The following is a 13,290-nucleotide window of genomic DNA, read 5'->3' as shown; positions in this document are numbered from 1 at the left end:
TAGGCCATCATTGTAAATAATAAATTTGTTCTTCACTGACTTGCCGAGTTAAATAAGAGCTTCATTGAGGTAGTGCTAATAAAGATATTGGACAATATCGACCTCTTCTGGTCATAAGGTGCACATACACCTGTATGATTTTGAACGTACTCAAACTGTACGACAGCCACGCAACAAAGAGATTATTATCCTGCATTTCTTGATAATATGTAATGCGTTGTAAAGTCTAATTGAGTGCTACTAGCAGCATTTCTGGCTGTTCGTTTATATTAACTTAATTGTGTGACATTTGCATCTGAAAAACACCGTACATTGAAAATATCAGACACACACACGGAAGAGAGAATTTGAATTTTTGACCCAAAAATAAACAAATACCACCAGAACAAGGAAGCTTATATTCACAAATGTAAGATTTATTATACCAAAGACAGGAACGTGTGTGTGGTTTACTTTCCATGTGGATATAGAATTTGTTTGCATTACTGAACTGGACACAGTCATGCTGGTGATAACAGTTAGGAGGGAGGTGGGAGGGAATACTGTGTGTATGTATTCTACTGTGTGTGTTTTGTGAGCACACTAGCGGGACTGCTGACTATAACCAAGATATAAGACAGAACTGAAAGAGAAGAACCACTGTGAACTGTGTGTGTGTGTGCATTGAGCATATCTCTGTTGGTATGTCTAGGAGAGAAAGGAAAGTGAGCTCTTCATAATGGCTAAACCTGGTCTGACCCACACCCCCTCCACACCACTAAATCCATCCACAGACATATGGGTACACAGTTCCTTTAAAAGCATCAGCATACATTTCTCTTATTTACAATCATTGGAAAAAAAGAAAAAAAATCACAATTTCTCTCAGAGAAGATTAGTAAAAGTGACTAGGTCACCATAAAGAGTATGCAACTCCTAGGAGTTAGTCTTTCAAATTTCTACAAAAATTTCTATGCCTTTTTACAGGCCAAGAGCCAGGATTTACTGAAAAAACACAGTATCATTAAGTGCCCTATCTACAAAAGTTAAGCGTGTTAATATTGGTGTGTACCATTTCAAATGTATTTCATTGATAATAAGATTGTGTCTCCGTGTTTCATTTTTAAAAAGTGACTTAATTTTCTTCACATTAAAAGATATGGTAAGTAAAAATTTTTTAAAAAAAAAACTGTAATCATATTATCCATATGAACTGTGTGTTGTGGTTGGCTAACCCTATTGCAGAGAGACTAGTGTTGATTACATTGGTACTCAGAGGTTTATTGTCTAATGTAAAAACAACATCCAGTATAGTCTGAGTAGTAGTGGAACTACTTTGGACCATAAAAAGTGTGTTCATAAGTAGGATACCCTATAGGGTTTGGTTATAATAAAGGTCTCATTTGCATGTCCTATCCTATAGGCCATTTTGGGGAAAGGGGTGGAGCAGGTTACAGTGCATGGTACTCCAGTGATGTGGTCTCAGGAACGGGTTGAGCGCTTGTAGTCTGACTGCTCAACAAGGTGCTGTTTTTCAGATACATAGGTTACTCAGCTAGTCTGCAGACTCTGTAGGGATTTATCAGGGGTGTGTCCTAGTAGTCTGCAGGAACATAGTGGAGGGTTGTAGTAGACTGCAGTAAGGGGGTGTGTCTGCTCAGAGGGGTGTGTCGTAGTAGTCTGCAGGCTGGTCGGGGCTAGGGGCTTTCTGTTGTTTCTGCTGATGCTGCTTCATGATCTCCTTGACTTCCTCCTCCAGCTCTGGAGGGATGATGAACTGGTCGTCCGGGTCGGGCTGGGCGGGGGCTGTGAAGTACCCTCCGCCCTTCTTAGAAGGGGCGTCTGCTGCCACCTCGATCAGGTTGTGGCTCTTCTCCTGAGGGGCCACGGAGCCATTCCCCCTCCTCTTGCCCAGGGTCTTCCCATCATCACCCTTTCTGCCAGACCCCACTGACCAGCCCTCCTCTCTCTGCTCCCTTGTCTCCGCCTCCCCCAAGGTCAGCTCCACCCCTTCCTCCAGTGGTTCCGGGGTGCAGGGTGGAGGAGGTGGAGGAGGGGCCAGCAGGCGTTCCCATCCGGATGATGATGATGAAGAGGCCTCAGCCCTAAGGCAGTGGATGTCGGCCTCCACCTCCACTCTGCTCCCGTTGGAGAAGACCCCGGCGATGGGCTCCTCATCCTCACTGTCCAGCCCGTTGTCAGACAGCGCGCTGGAGAAGGTGGCACTGGACAGCTGCCTCTGGAAGGAGCCGCTCAGACAGGCAGGGTGGAGTGAACAGCAGCCCCGGGCAGGGAGCTCTGAGCCTGGGTGAGGGTATGGGCAGGGCTGGGCGGCGTGCTGGGCCTGGAGGGAGAGCTGGTTGGCCTGGTGGTGCAGGTGGAGCTGGTGGTGGTGGGGCTGTTCATGCAGCAGCACCAGGGAGCTCTGGGGAGGCTCGTCAGAGGAGGCTGTGGATCCCACCTCGCTGCTCATCTCACTAGTACTGATCTCACTGCTTATCTCGCTACAAGACGACGGAGGGACCGGGAGGGAGCCGTCCCCTGAGGGCCGCTCCTTTATCGACGAACCCCCCGAGGAGGGGTAGCCGCCCAGGCCGGGGCTGGGGGGCGGCTGGGGAGCGTCGCTGCAGCAGCAGGAGCAGCAGTCCTCGCTCACAGAAAGCTGGACCACCACGGCACAGAGACTGTCAGTGCAGCCGTAGCCCTGGGCCAGCGTACACAGCTTCTTGGCTGCAGCCAGGCCGTCTGGGACGTTACGAACAGCCTCCACCGCTTCCGACTGCGTCAGAGAATCCCACAATCCCCGGCTGCCCAGGATGAAGAACTCGTCCTGCGGGGTGAGGGTTACCTTGGAGACGTAGGGCCGTGGGATCACCGCAGGGTACAGGAAGGAGTAGCCCATGATGCGGGTGGAGTCTGTCACTCCATTCACCTTGTTGTCCTAGAGGGGTAGAGGAAGAAGATGATTACTTTATTGTTCAATAGAAACTTCTCTTCTGCTTTATCCCAACCCCTCCGAGAAACACACACACACACACACACACACACACACACACACACACACACACACACACACACACACACACACACACACACACACACACACACACACAGTATGTTTACAGTGGGAGCAGTTAGTGTTTCTAACACATACACTACCGTTCAAAAGTTTGGGGTCACTTAGAAATGTCCTTGTTTTTGAAAGAAAAGCACATTTTGTGTCCATTAAAATAACATCAAATTGATCAGAAATACAGTGTAGACATTGTTAATGTTGTAAATGACTATTGTAGCTGGAAACGGCTGATTTTTAATGGAATATTTACATAGGCGTACAGAGGCACATTATTTGGACTAAAAGAAATGTTCAAAGTTCTTCATGTGTTAAAGTAATGATGGACTGTCATTTCTCTTTGCTTATTTGAGCTGTTCTTGCCATAATATGGACTTGGTCTTTTACCAAATAGGGCTATCTTCTGTATACCACCCCTACCTTGTTACAGCACAACTGATTGGCTCAAACGCATTAAGAAGCAAATAAATTCCACAAGTTAAATTTTAACCTGTTAATTGAAATGCATTCCAGGTGACTACCTCATGAAGCTGGTAGAGAGAATGCTAAGAGTGCGCAAAGCTGTCATCAAGGCAAAGTGTGGCTATTTTGAAGAATCTCAAATATAAAATATATTTTGATTTGTTTAACAATTTTTTGGTTACGACATTATTCTACATGTGTTATTTCATAGTTTTGATGTCTTCACTATTATTCTACAGTGTAGAACTTAGTAGAAATAAAGAAAAACCCTGGAATGAGTAGGTGTGTCCCAATTTTGACTGGTACTGTATACGTACATGTTTTTTGTGTCCCTGTTTTGCATGTGTCACATATCAGTCTGCAAACAATGTCAAATAAATACACCATTGAGTTAATAAAGCTGCATACAAACATGGTCTCTTTTTTGCTTTCTTGAGTAAGGCCGCTCCAAAACGCAGGTGTTTCAGCCTAGCTCAGTTCTTTCTGTGGTGGTGGGGTAGCCAGCAGAAAATACAGAGCGTAGGGGTTGGTAATGTTCTCTTGTTGTTCCGTGATTGGCTCAATGTTCTATCACTCATGGGAACACAAAAAATCTACTGGTAGAGCTTGAAAATTAATGTCCCTTGGGTGCTGCCATAGACTTACATTAGAAGTGCCCATCCAAGAAGGCTCAAGGTCATTGGCCACAGATAAGATGATGTCAAATCACGTTATATCTACAGTTGCTTTGATTGGACAGATCATGTCAACATCATACTTTCAAATCTTAGCTAGCAAGCTAGACAAGCAGTCATCATAAATCAAGTCGACAATGTACTGGCAAATCCTTTTCAATCCTTGAAAAATTATAGATAAAACGTATCAGTGCTCATCGGCCATTGAACATAAACATTACACAACAAGTTGGAAATTGCAAATTTAACAATGAGTGCTGAGGCACGACAGCAGCCTCGGGTTCGATCCCAGGCTGTGTCACAGCCGGCCGTGACTGGGAGACCCATTGGACGGCGGATGGCGCACAATTATCCGGGTTAGGGGAGGGTTTGGCCGGACGGGATTTCCTTGTCTCATTGTGCTCTAGCGACTCCTTGTGGGGAGCCGGGCGCCTGCAAGCTGACCCTGGTTGTCAGTTCGACGGTGTTTCCACTGACACATTGGGCTTCCGGGTCAAGCGAGCAGTGTGTCAAGAAGCAGTGCGGCTTTGCAGAGTCCGTAGTGGCGTTGCAGTGATGAGACAAGATCGTAACCTCTCGCCCATGGTGTTGAACGTAAATGTTTACACTTTTAAACTGTTTTACCCCCCTTTTCTCCACAGTTTCGTGGTATCCAATTGTGAAAGGTTGAATACATTGGCCATGCTGTCAATCCAGCAGGACTTCTGCTGCATTCAAAACAACTGGAAACTTGGAACTGGGAAATCTCAGACTTCAGTGAGTTCAAGAGAACTTGGAACTATCTACTACTGGGAGAACACAGAAAATAATTTCGAACGGTCATCCAACTTGGAATACCAAGTCGGGAACTGTAGCCAAGTCGGGAACTGTAGCCAAGTCGGGAACTGTAGCCAAGTCGGGAACTGTAGCCAAGTCGGGAACTGTAGCCAAGTCGGGAACTGTAGCCAAGTGGGGAACTGTAGCCAAGTGGGGAACTGTAGCCAAGTGGGGAACTGTAGCCATGTCGGGAACTGTAGCCAAGTCGGGAACTGTAGCCAAGTCGGGAACTGTAGCCAAGTCGGGAACTGTAGCCAAGTCGGGAACTGTAGCCAAGTCGGGAACTGTAGCTAAGTCGGGAACTGTAGCTAAGTCGGGAACTGTAGCCAAGTCGGGAACTGTAGCCAAGTCGGGAACTGTAGCTAAGTCGGGAACTGTAGCCAAGTCGGGAACTGTAGCCAAGTCGGGAACTGTAGCCAAGTGGGGAACTGTAGCCAAGTCGGGAACTGTAGCCAAGTCGGGAACTGTAGCCAAGTCGGGAACTGTAGCCAAGTCGGGAACTGTAGCCAAGTCGGGAACTGTAGCCAAGTCGGGAACTGTAGCCAAGAAAGTAATGTGTATGTTGTGTAGTAAGCTGTTAGTAGCCCATGTGCCTCACCCTAATAATTTGGTCAATTTCCACCCTCATAACTTAGCCTACTGTTCTGACGTGGTGGTGCACTTGTAGCCTATAGCCTGTTTTAGAGAAATGTAATCATTGAATATTGTAAGCGCTTTCATTGTCTGCTTGAGGCTGAATGAACTGTTTCGGTGCTAGACAAGGCTCCGCTGATAGCCAGGTGTAGCGGTGGTAAGGGTTCACTCCATGGTGCTGAAAAGAAAGCTCTGCTGTTGGGACAGCTTTATGTAGGCCATAACAGTTTGTGGGCACCGTTTGTCACCGTTATAGTGCAATGAATGTCTTGTTTAGTGTATTTTGTTGTGTAGTGGCTTTGCTGGCATGCATCAAAAAAAAAAATATTTTTTAGTTTGCCCCACCAAGATTTACATCACCACTGGGTAGGAAAGATGCTCCAAGTTATGATATCTAGCAGTAAAAGAATGGCTATACAAACCAGAAGTCTTGATTCAATATTTGTGATAAATCAGTCATCATGCAATGGATGAAATCAGGCATCTGGTCCTTGAAAAGTCCTTGACGTTGCGGTAGGCGAGCCGATTTAGAAGTTCTACCGCTCCAATATAATTACTCCGTGATTTCATTTCTGATTCGTTTTTTATGAACACTTTTATTTCATTCCGGACATTTCCGTTAAAGAACCATGTGTGCTTATTATGGGCAACACAACATCTCAAATGGCTAGACTGACTAGCCACCACCTGGACAGACTTCAACAGCCGGGGACTATCGATGCAAGCGGTGTATTTAGTCAGGCAATGCCCACATTATTCTGAGATATTTTAGAATGTAAAAATAATATGAACGGCAATGCATAATGGCAATGGGAAAGCCTATTAAAGGGAAGGCCTATTAAAGGGAAGGCCTATTAAAAATGTAGAATGGTAATGGTTCGTTTTTTCTATAGTCTATTACAACAATTAAATATACAATGCGGGTCCTTGAAAATGATAATTAAGTGCTTGAAAAAGTCCTGTCTGTATGAACCATGTTTAGTATAGGTTTCCTGCCCAGCTCAAATTAAATATAAAATCACTTGCTAATTGAAATTAAGTATGCATCATTCGCTTTACTGTCAGATCTTGACCCGGGCCAGTATTTCTTTCATTCGGGCAAGGAGCTTTCTGTTGCTACTGGCCTGGTGTGAAAATGTACCTGGATGTGGAGCCCTGCATAACCTTGGAGGTTATAGAATTTAAAGTGAAATGGAATTGATGTGCATCACAAGCTATAATATCAGTTACTATTTCATTTAAATTAACAGCCTCTTACACACCCCCACACAACACGCATAATACACTCAACCTCTCCTCTCCCTCCACACACCCCTCCCTGTGTACCTCAGTGATGATGGCGTTGTGTTGTCTGATGCGTCGGTACTCTTCCTCCAGGCCTACGCTGTGCAGCAGGGAGAGGGGCAGTGGTTTGCCGTCGCGACACAGGATGGCCTGGCACTTGCCTACGTTGGCAGTGGTGAGGGTGAAGCAGCCGCCTGGGTCGGTGGGGTCGTGTCTGATGTGGCACAGGGCTGCCGAGCCACCCAGCTTCTGCCCTGCCGTACCCAGTTTCCTGTGGCACAGACAGAGAGAAAAGGAGACGGTTGACTATCTGACACTGTCTAAACGTGAAGGTGTATGACTCTCTCTCTCTCTGTGTGTTCCACACATACCTCTGCATGACGAGGAAAGTGTTGGTCATATGTTCTTCTTCACTCTTGGTCTTGTGTAGCTCTTCGGCTAGCACGTCGTTCATGGTACACTGCAGCAGGTAGGGCACTTCCACGTTCTTGTCTCCATCAAACACTCCATACAGGGCTTCACGACTCCCACAGAAACTGTTCACCGACAGGGCGGCCACACACAGCCTGGAAACACACACACACACAGACACGCACAAAAAAACAGACACGCAAAATGTTAATGATATGCCATCGAGGAGGTTCAGAGTTTAACACATACTGTAGCTCCCACGGCACTGCATCTCTCTCTCACACACGGACAGATGGACGTGTGCATACACCCACCCAGACTATCTCTACTGCCCACCCCCCCATTGACCTCACTGACTTAGGTATTCGTCTCAGTCACCATGGTAACTTTGCTAGTGTTTTGAAAGCTCTCCCATGGTGGTCCATTTGATTCACACATGATGAGGCTGTGTCCTGTAGTGTAGTGTAGCGTAGCGCGCTACTCACTTGTTCTTGACGCCCGAGGCCTCTGTGTAACCATGACTCCACACAGCCGGCCCACCCGACGCCTCATTGGCTGAGAAGGTCGGGGGCGGGTCGATGCGGAAACAGCGAATGTTACTGCAACGAAGACGAGAGAAGGAAACTTATCGAAACGATCACAGTGCAGAAATACAGATACACAGACAAACGAATAAAGAATTCAATTTGATTCCATCTTTAAAATCACAACTTGTCCACACTAATAGACCACTCACTTGAGATGTTCCAGGGTGTTGTGGTCCAGGTTGAGACGAGGGTTGCCTGTCAGGTCCAGCTCCTGGAGTTTAGGAGGCAGGTTCTCAGGCAGGCTGATCTCACTCAGCTCATTACAGCTCAGATCTACACACTGAGGAGAGACAGGAGAGGGTTAACGCACACACACACACACACGCGCGCGCACACACACACAAATGCATATGCATGCGCGACACACTTACCTTCATCTCCATAAGCTGCATGACCTCGGGGAAGACCTCTATGGTGTTGGAGTGGGCGATGAGTGTGTGCATGCGTCTGAGGTTCATGATGGTGGTGGGCACCGTCTTCAGCCTGTTCCCACTCAGGTCCAGCTCCTCCAGCTCCTCCAGCTTGGCCATTTTACTACAGTGAAGGAAAAGGGAGAGTCAGTGAGCATGTGTGTATAAGAGACAGTGAACTGTATTGTGAGGTAGACAAAGAAGCAGTTATTTGGTACGTGTGTGTGTGATGTAGCCTACATCCACTCACCTGGCAGGGAAGGTGTGCAGGTAGTTGTAGGCCATGTGTAGTACTCTGAGGTGTGTGTGTCCCGTCAGCAAGGGAACACACTTATCAGTCAGACGGTTGTTGGTGAGGTACAGTTCCTGTAGGACGCTGTTGCTCTCCTCTGATAGGCTGGAGGGAGGCAGGTGCTCCAGCTTATTGGCTGAGGCATTCAGGCACCGTAAACTGAAACAGGAAGTGAGCTCGAATGTCAGTCTTTCAACCATTAGGTGTAATAACTTAGATTAACTAGTAAATAACTGGGACAATAACTAAAGGACACCTCTTGTCATCATGCTGTTATATTGATACAAACAACACAGATTGTACTTTCTCAACACTACAGGCATATCCTTCATTTACTTTTATTCACACAGAGTTTCCTTCACTACCATGTAATCATACTCATTGTATGTTTACCACCCTATATGTAATATATGTTCATAATGTTGTGTTACCTGTCAGATTTGAGGAAGAGGTTACAGGGCAGCTCTGCCAGCTGGTTGTGTTGTACGTCCAACACCTCCAGTAGTGGGCGCTCTACTCTCTCAGGCAGCTTCTGCAGGTGGTTGTGTCCTGCACTCAGCTTCCTCAGACTGCTGCTACACAGCAACCTGCCAGTAGGGGGGAGTGGAGAGACGTCAGCGTCAAACCAGTAACAACATCACAGTCACAGTGGGTGGGACATGGGCTGCATCTCAATGGTCCGAGTAAGACAGGGAGAGAAACAGGGGCTGCATCTCAATTGTCTCAAGTGGCTTCCTCGCCCCTTCGCCTTCTCTCCAACTGTACTGACAAAGAAGTTAAGAGCGGGACAGGTGAAAGAAAAGGCCTTCATATTACCTTCACTTAGTCTGTGTGTTCAGATCAGTGAAGACAAAGGCGTGGAGACACGGAAAGTATGCTTGTAAAGGATGCACCGATAAATCTTCAGAAAGAAGGGACGTACGTTGAGGGAATTGGCGATAAACCGACATGTGGCTCGTGCTTAACGCAGATAAAAGACCTTCTGTGCTTACGAAGACACACAGACACACTGTCACAGTGCAGCTGGTCTACTGGGGCGGTGTGTGCATGCGTTTCCGTGCGCGTGATGTGCGTCTAAACTGGGTCGTAACAGAAGGCATGGGATGGGGGTGGGGAAGGGATGAAGACATGAAAACAGAACATATCAGCACCTCTAGTGGAGCCTGCAGCTAAGATTCGTCATTCTGACACTTCCTGAGTAAAATATAGATCTGCAGAGGGAGATAGGGGATAGAGCGAGAAAGAGAGGGAGAGAGAGCGAGAGAGAGATGGCATGAGAAAGAGAAAGAAAGAGTGGGGCAAGAACAAGAAAGAGAGAGAGAGAGAATAATACAGTGAGAATGACAGAAGGAAGGAAGGAAGGAGCATCTGAAGTGAACTAGAGGGGGATATAAAAAGAGAAACGATGGGATGGTGATGAAAGGCTATCTGGTTGATTCATGATGATCTGGTTGATTCATGATGATCTGGTTGATTCATGATGACCTGACTGATTCATGACGATCTGGTTGATTCACGATGATCTGGTTGATTCATCATGATCTGACTGATTCATGATGATCTGGTTGATTCATGATGATCTGACTGATTCACGATGATCTGGTTGATTCATGACGCTTAGTTTGGGACAGAAGTCTGTCCATGAGCAGGGCACACAGGCATAAGATGAAGTGTCCAGAGGGACTAAATGAGACTACTGGCTGCGTCTCAACAGTCCAAACTAGCTTCCTTTTTTCCCCCGTTCCTTGTGTCCTTCCCTCCATGATCACTGATCGATCTGGCAGGACATGAGAGCTGGAATACACACGGTGAAAACCCGTCCAGTCTTTCGACTTATCAGTGGTTACGAAGGAAAGGAGTATTGAGAACGAGCCATTTGGAGAATACAAAGCGGGATTGTAGTATCCTGTTGGACATCCTTCTAACCCCTCGCAGACTGGCTGGGATATTCTGTAATGATGTCAGTGATCACTGTGCAATAGCTTGTGTTAGAAATACAAAAAAATGACCAAAGCCAAACCCCGTTTTATATTTTTTAAAGACATTTTAGACCGTTTGATGAGCAGGCGTTCTTACATGATCTGTGCCATAATAATGACAGAGCACGTCTGATTCCCCATGTTGACACTGCCTGGGACTATTTCTTTTTTAATATTTTTTTGTTGTTGCCCTTTTCTCCCCAATTTCATGGTATCCAATTGTTTTAGTAGCTACTATCTTGTCTCATCGCTGCAACTCCCGTATGGGCTCAGGAGAGACGAAGGTTGAAAGTCATGAGTCCTCCGATACACAACCCAACCAAGCCGCACTGCTTCTTAACACAGCGCCATCCAACGTGTTGGAGGAAACACCGTGCACCTCAGTCTCTGGTGCGCGATGAGACAAGGATTTCCCTACCGGCCAAACCCTCGCTAACCCGGACGACGCTGGGCCAATTGTGCGTCGCCCCACGGACCTCCCGGTCGCGGCCGGTTATGACAGAGCCTGGGCGCGAACCCAGGGTCTCTGGTGGCACAGATGGCGCTGCAGTACAGCGCCCTTAACCACTGCGCCACCCGGGAGGCCTGCCTGGGACTATTTCTAAGATACATTTGTGTTCATTTGTGATAAGCATGCCCCTGTGAAGAAATTCAGAACCAGTGGAAGGGACCATTTCCTGGTTTCCTGATAACTTGGCGGAATGAATAAAACGATGTGAGCTGAGAGTCGGGGCAGCAAGTACAGGGAGTGAATATTTAATACATAAACAGAACATAACACAAAACAAGAAACACTAACAGCACACAGACAAGAAACGGAAACATTAACGCCTGAGGAAGGAACCAAAGGGAGTGACATAAACAGGGCAGGTAATCAAGGAGGCGATGGAGTCCAGGTGATTGTCATTAGGCGCTGACGACCGTGGAGATGGGGACAGGTGTGCGCAACAATCAGCAGCCTGGTGACTAGAGGCCGGAGAGGGAAGGAGCGCACGTGACAATTAATTAGAAAGAGAAATTAGGCTCAGGCTAGGCATATAAATGTTCCTGTTGACTGGGCCTCCTTCAGAGCTCTAAGAAACAAATGCACAGGACTGATCAGGAAGTCCAAATCAGATGACTATTTAAATGCAGTCACAAAGAACCTAAACAACCCTACCAAGTTCTGGACGCTAATCAAATCAGTGTCAGGTTCTAATGTATCCTCTGGCCTTCCTGACCATTTAATGATGGATTCTAATGAAGTGAAGGATAAAGCAGATATTGTAGGGGTTTTTAACAAGCACTTCATATCTGCTAGTTCAGGTTTTGATAATGGTGGGGCCCAGGGCTCTAATGTCAGCTCTGTTACAGTCAACTATGATATAGGCCCTCATGTCAACCATTTGAACTTTGAGCCTGTGTCTTGAGCCTGTGTCTATAAAGGCAATAGACACTAAAACATCTGCAGGTCCAGACAACCTGGATCCCCTACCTCTAAAAGATAGCAGCTGGTATTATTACTGAACCTGTGGCTCATATTTCAACTTGAGTCTCTTGACCAATTCCATACCCAGCATTTGGAAATCAGCTTACGTCCTCCCGCTGCTAAAGAGTGGAGATCCCTCAGATGCTAATAACTATGGTCCTATCTCCAGACTCCCTATCCTGGCCAAAGTCTATGAATCCCCGAGTGAACTCACAGAACTCAACGTCTTAATTGAAAAGAACATACTGAGAGGGGTTGAGTCTGGCTTTAGATCGGGGCACAGCACCACAACTGCAGCTACGGCAGTGCCTTCTCGTTTTGTGCATTAGAGGCATGGAATAGTTTACAGCTCATGCTTCATCTAGATATGTTAGTGCCACTGAATGAATTACCATTTTGATGGGAGACTCTGTTACAGAGGAGTGTGAATGCTTTAAAAAAAGTCTGGATCATGTTGTTGTATTGTACCATATTGTTGTAGGTTTTCTTTCTGTAATGTATGTGTGGTCACTGCCTTCTTGGCCAGGTATCCTTTGAAAAAGAGACTCTGGGTCTCAATGGGCTTTTCCTGGTTGAAAAACTATTGAGCCATTGGGAGAGAGACTGATCGTAGCTAGAGATAGATAGGCAGGGAGACCGTAGATAAAGAGAGAGAGAGACCATAGATAAAGACTGTAGATAGAGACCGTAGTTAGAGAGAGAGAGAGACCATAGATAGAGATGATAGAGAGAGAGACTGGCGTTAGATAGAGAGAGAGATTTACATTTGGCAATGCTTCCCATGCCAATAAAGCCCTTTGAATTGAATTGAGAGAGAGCAAGAGAGAGCGAGAGAGCAAGAAAAACTGACCGTGCTGGGAGCTCAGTAACGAGGTTGTGGCTAATGTCCAGAACTTCTAGTTTCTTAATCTCACACAGCCACTCTGGGACGGCCTCCATACGATTCCTACAGAGAGAGAGAGGGGGGGGGGGGAGGTCAGGTTGGAAGAGGCTACGTTTCAGAGAGTGTCCGCACAGTATTTTCTGCAATGTTGAGTGTTGAAGGGAAGTTGTCGGCCTCACCTGGAGATGTCCATGTAGGTGAGTGTGGAGGGCACTGGGCTGACCTCCAGCTCCCGTAGTTCTATAGAAGGGAACACAGAGAGCATTAAACCACCGACGCAGGGTGTGACGTGACGAATGGAGGCAGATGCTGTAGCTAGGTGGTGACAGAGACTGAGAA

General features: G+C 46.7%; 1 protein-coding gene across 1 annotated transcript in view; it reads right to left on the bottom strand.

Annotated features, from left to right (window-relative positions):
• Positions 1–395: 395 nt before the first annotated feature.
• The window catches only part of LOC139376148 (PH domain leucine-rich repeat-containing protein phosphatase 1-like), a 75,880-nt gene continuing 62,985 nt past the window's right edge, over positions 396–13,290 (bottom strand). The window contains exons 8-17 of the mRNA XM_071118391.1: positions 13,131–13,191; positions 12,919–13,014; positions 9,053–9,208; positions 8,580–8,780; positions 8,291–8,453; positions 8,069–8,199; positions 7,818–7,931; positions 7,293–7,487; positions 6,964–7,192; positions 396–2,920 (exon numbers count right to left, since the gene is read on the bottom strand). Coding sequence (XP_070974492.1) covers positions 1,637–2,920; positions 6,964–7,192; positions 7,293–7,487; positions 7,818–7,931; positions 8,069–8,199; positions 8,291–8,453; positions 8,580–8,780; positions 9,053–9,208; positions 12,919–13,014; positions 13,131–13,191 — 2,630 coding nt within the window. The 3' untranslated portion in view covers positions 396–1,636. The remainder of the gene's footprint in view (positions 2,921–6,963; positions 7,193–7,292; positions 7,488–7,817; positions 7,932–8,068; positions 8,200–8,290; positions 8,454–8,579; positions 8,781–9,052; positions 9,209–12,918; positions 13,015–13,130; positions 13,192–13,290) is intronic.

Source organism: Oncorhynchus clarkii, chromosome 20, assembly GCF_045791955.1.
Source record: "Oncorhynchus clarkii lewisi isolate Uvic-CL-2024 chromosome 20, UVic_Ocla_1.0, whole genome shotgun sequence".
NCBI lineage: Eukaryota > Metazoa > Chordata > Actinopteri > Salmoniformes > Salmonidae > Oncorhynchus > Oncorhynchus clarkii.
This window is presented reverse-complemented; position numbering and strand designations above follow the sequence as displayed.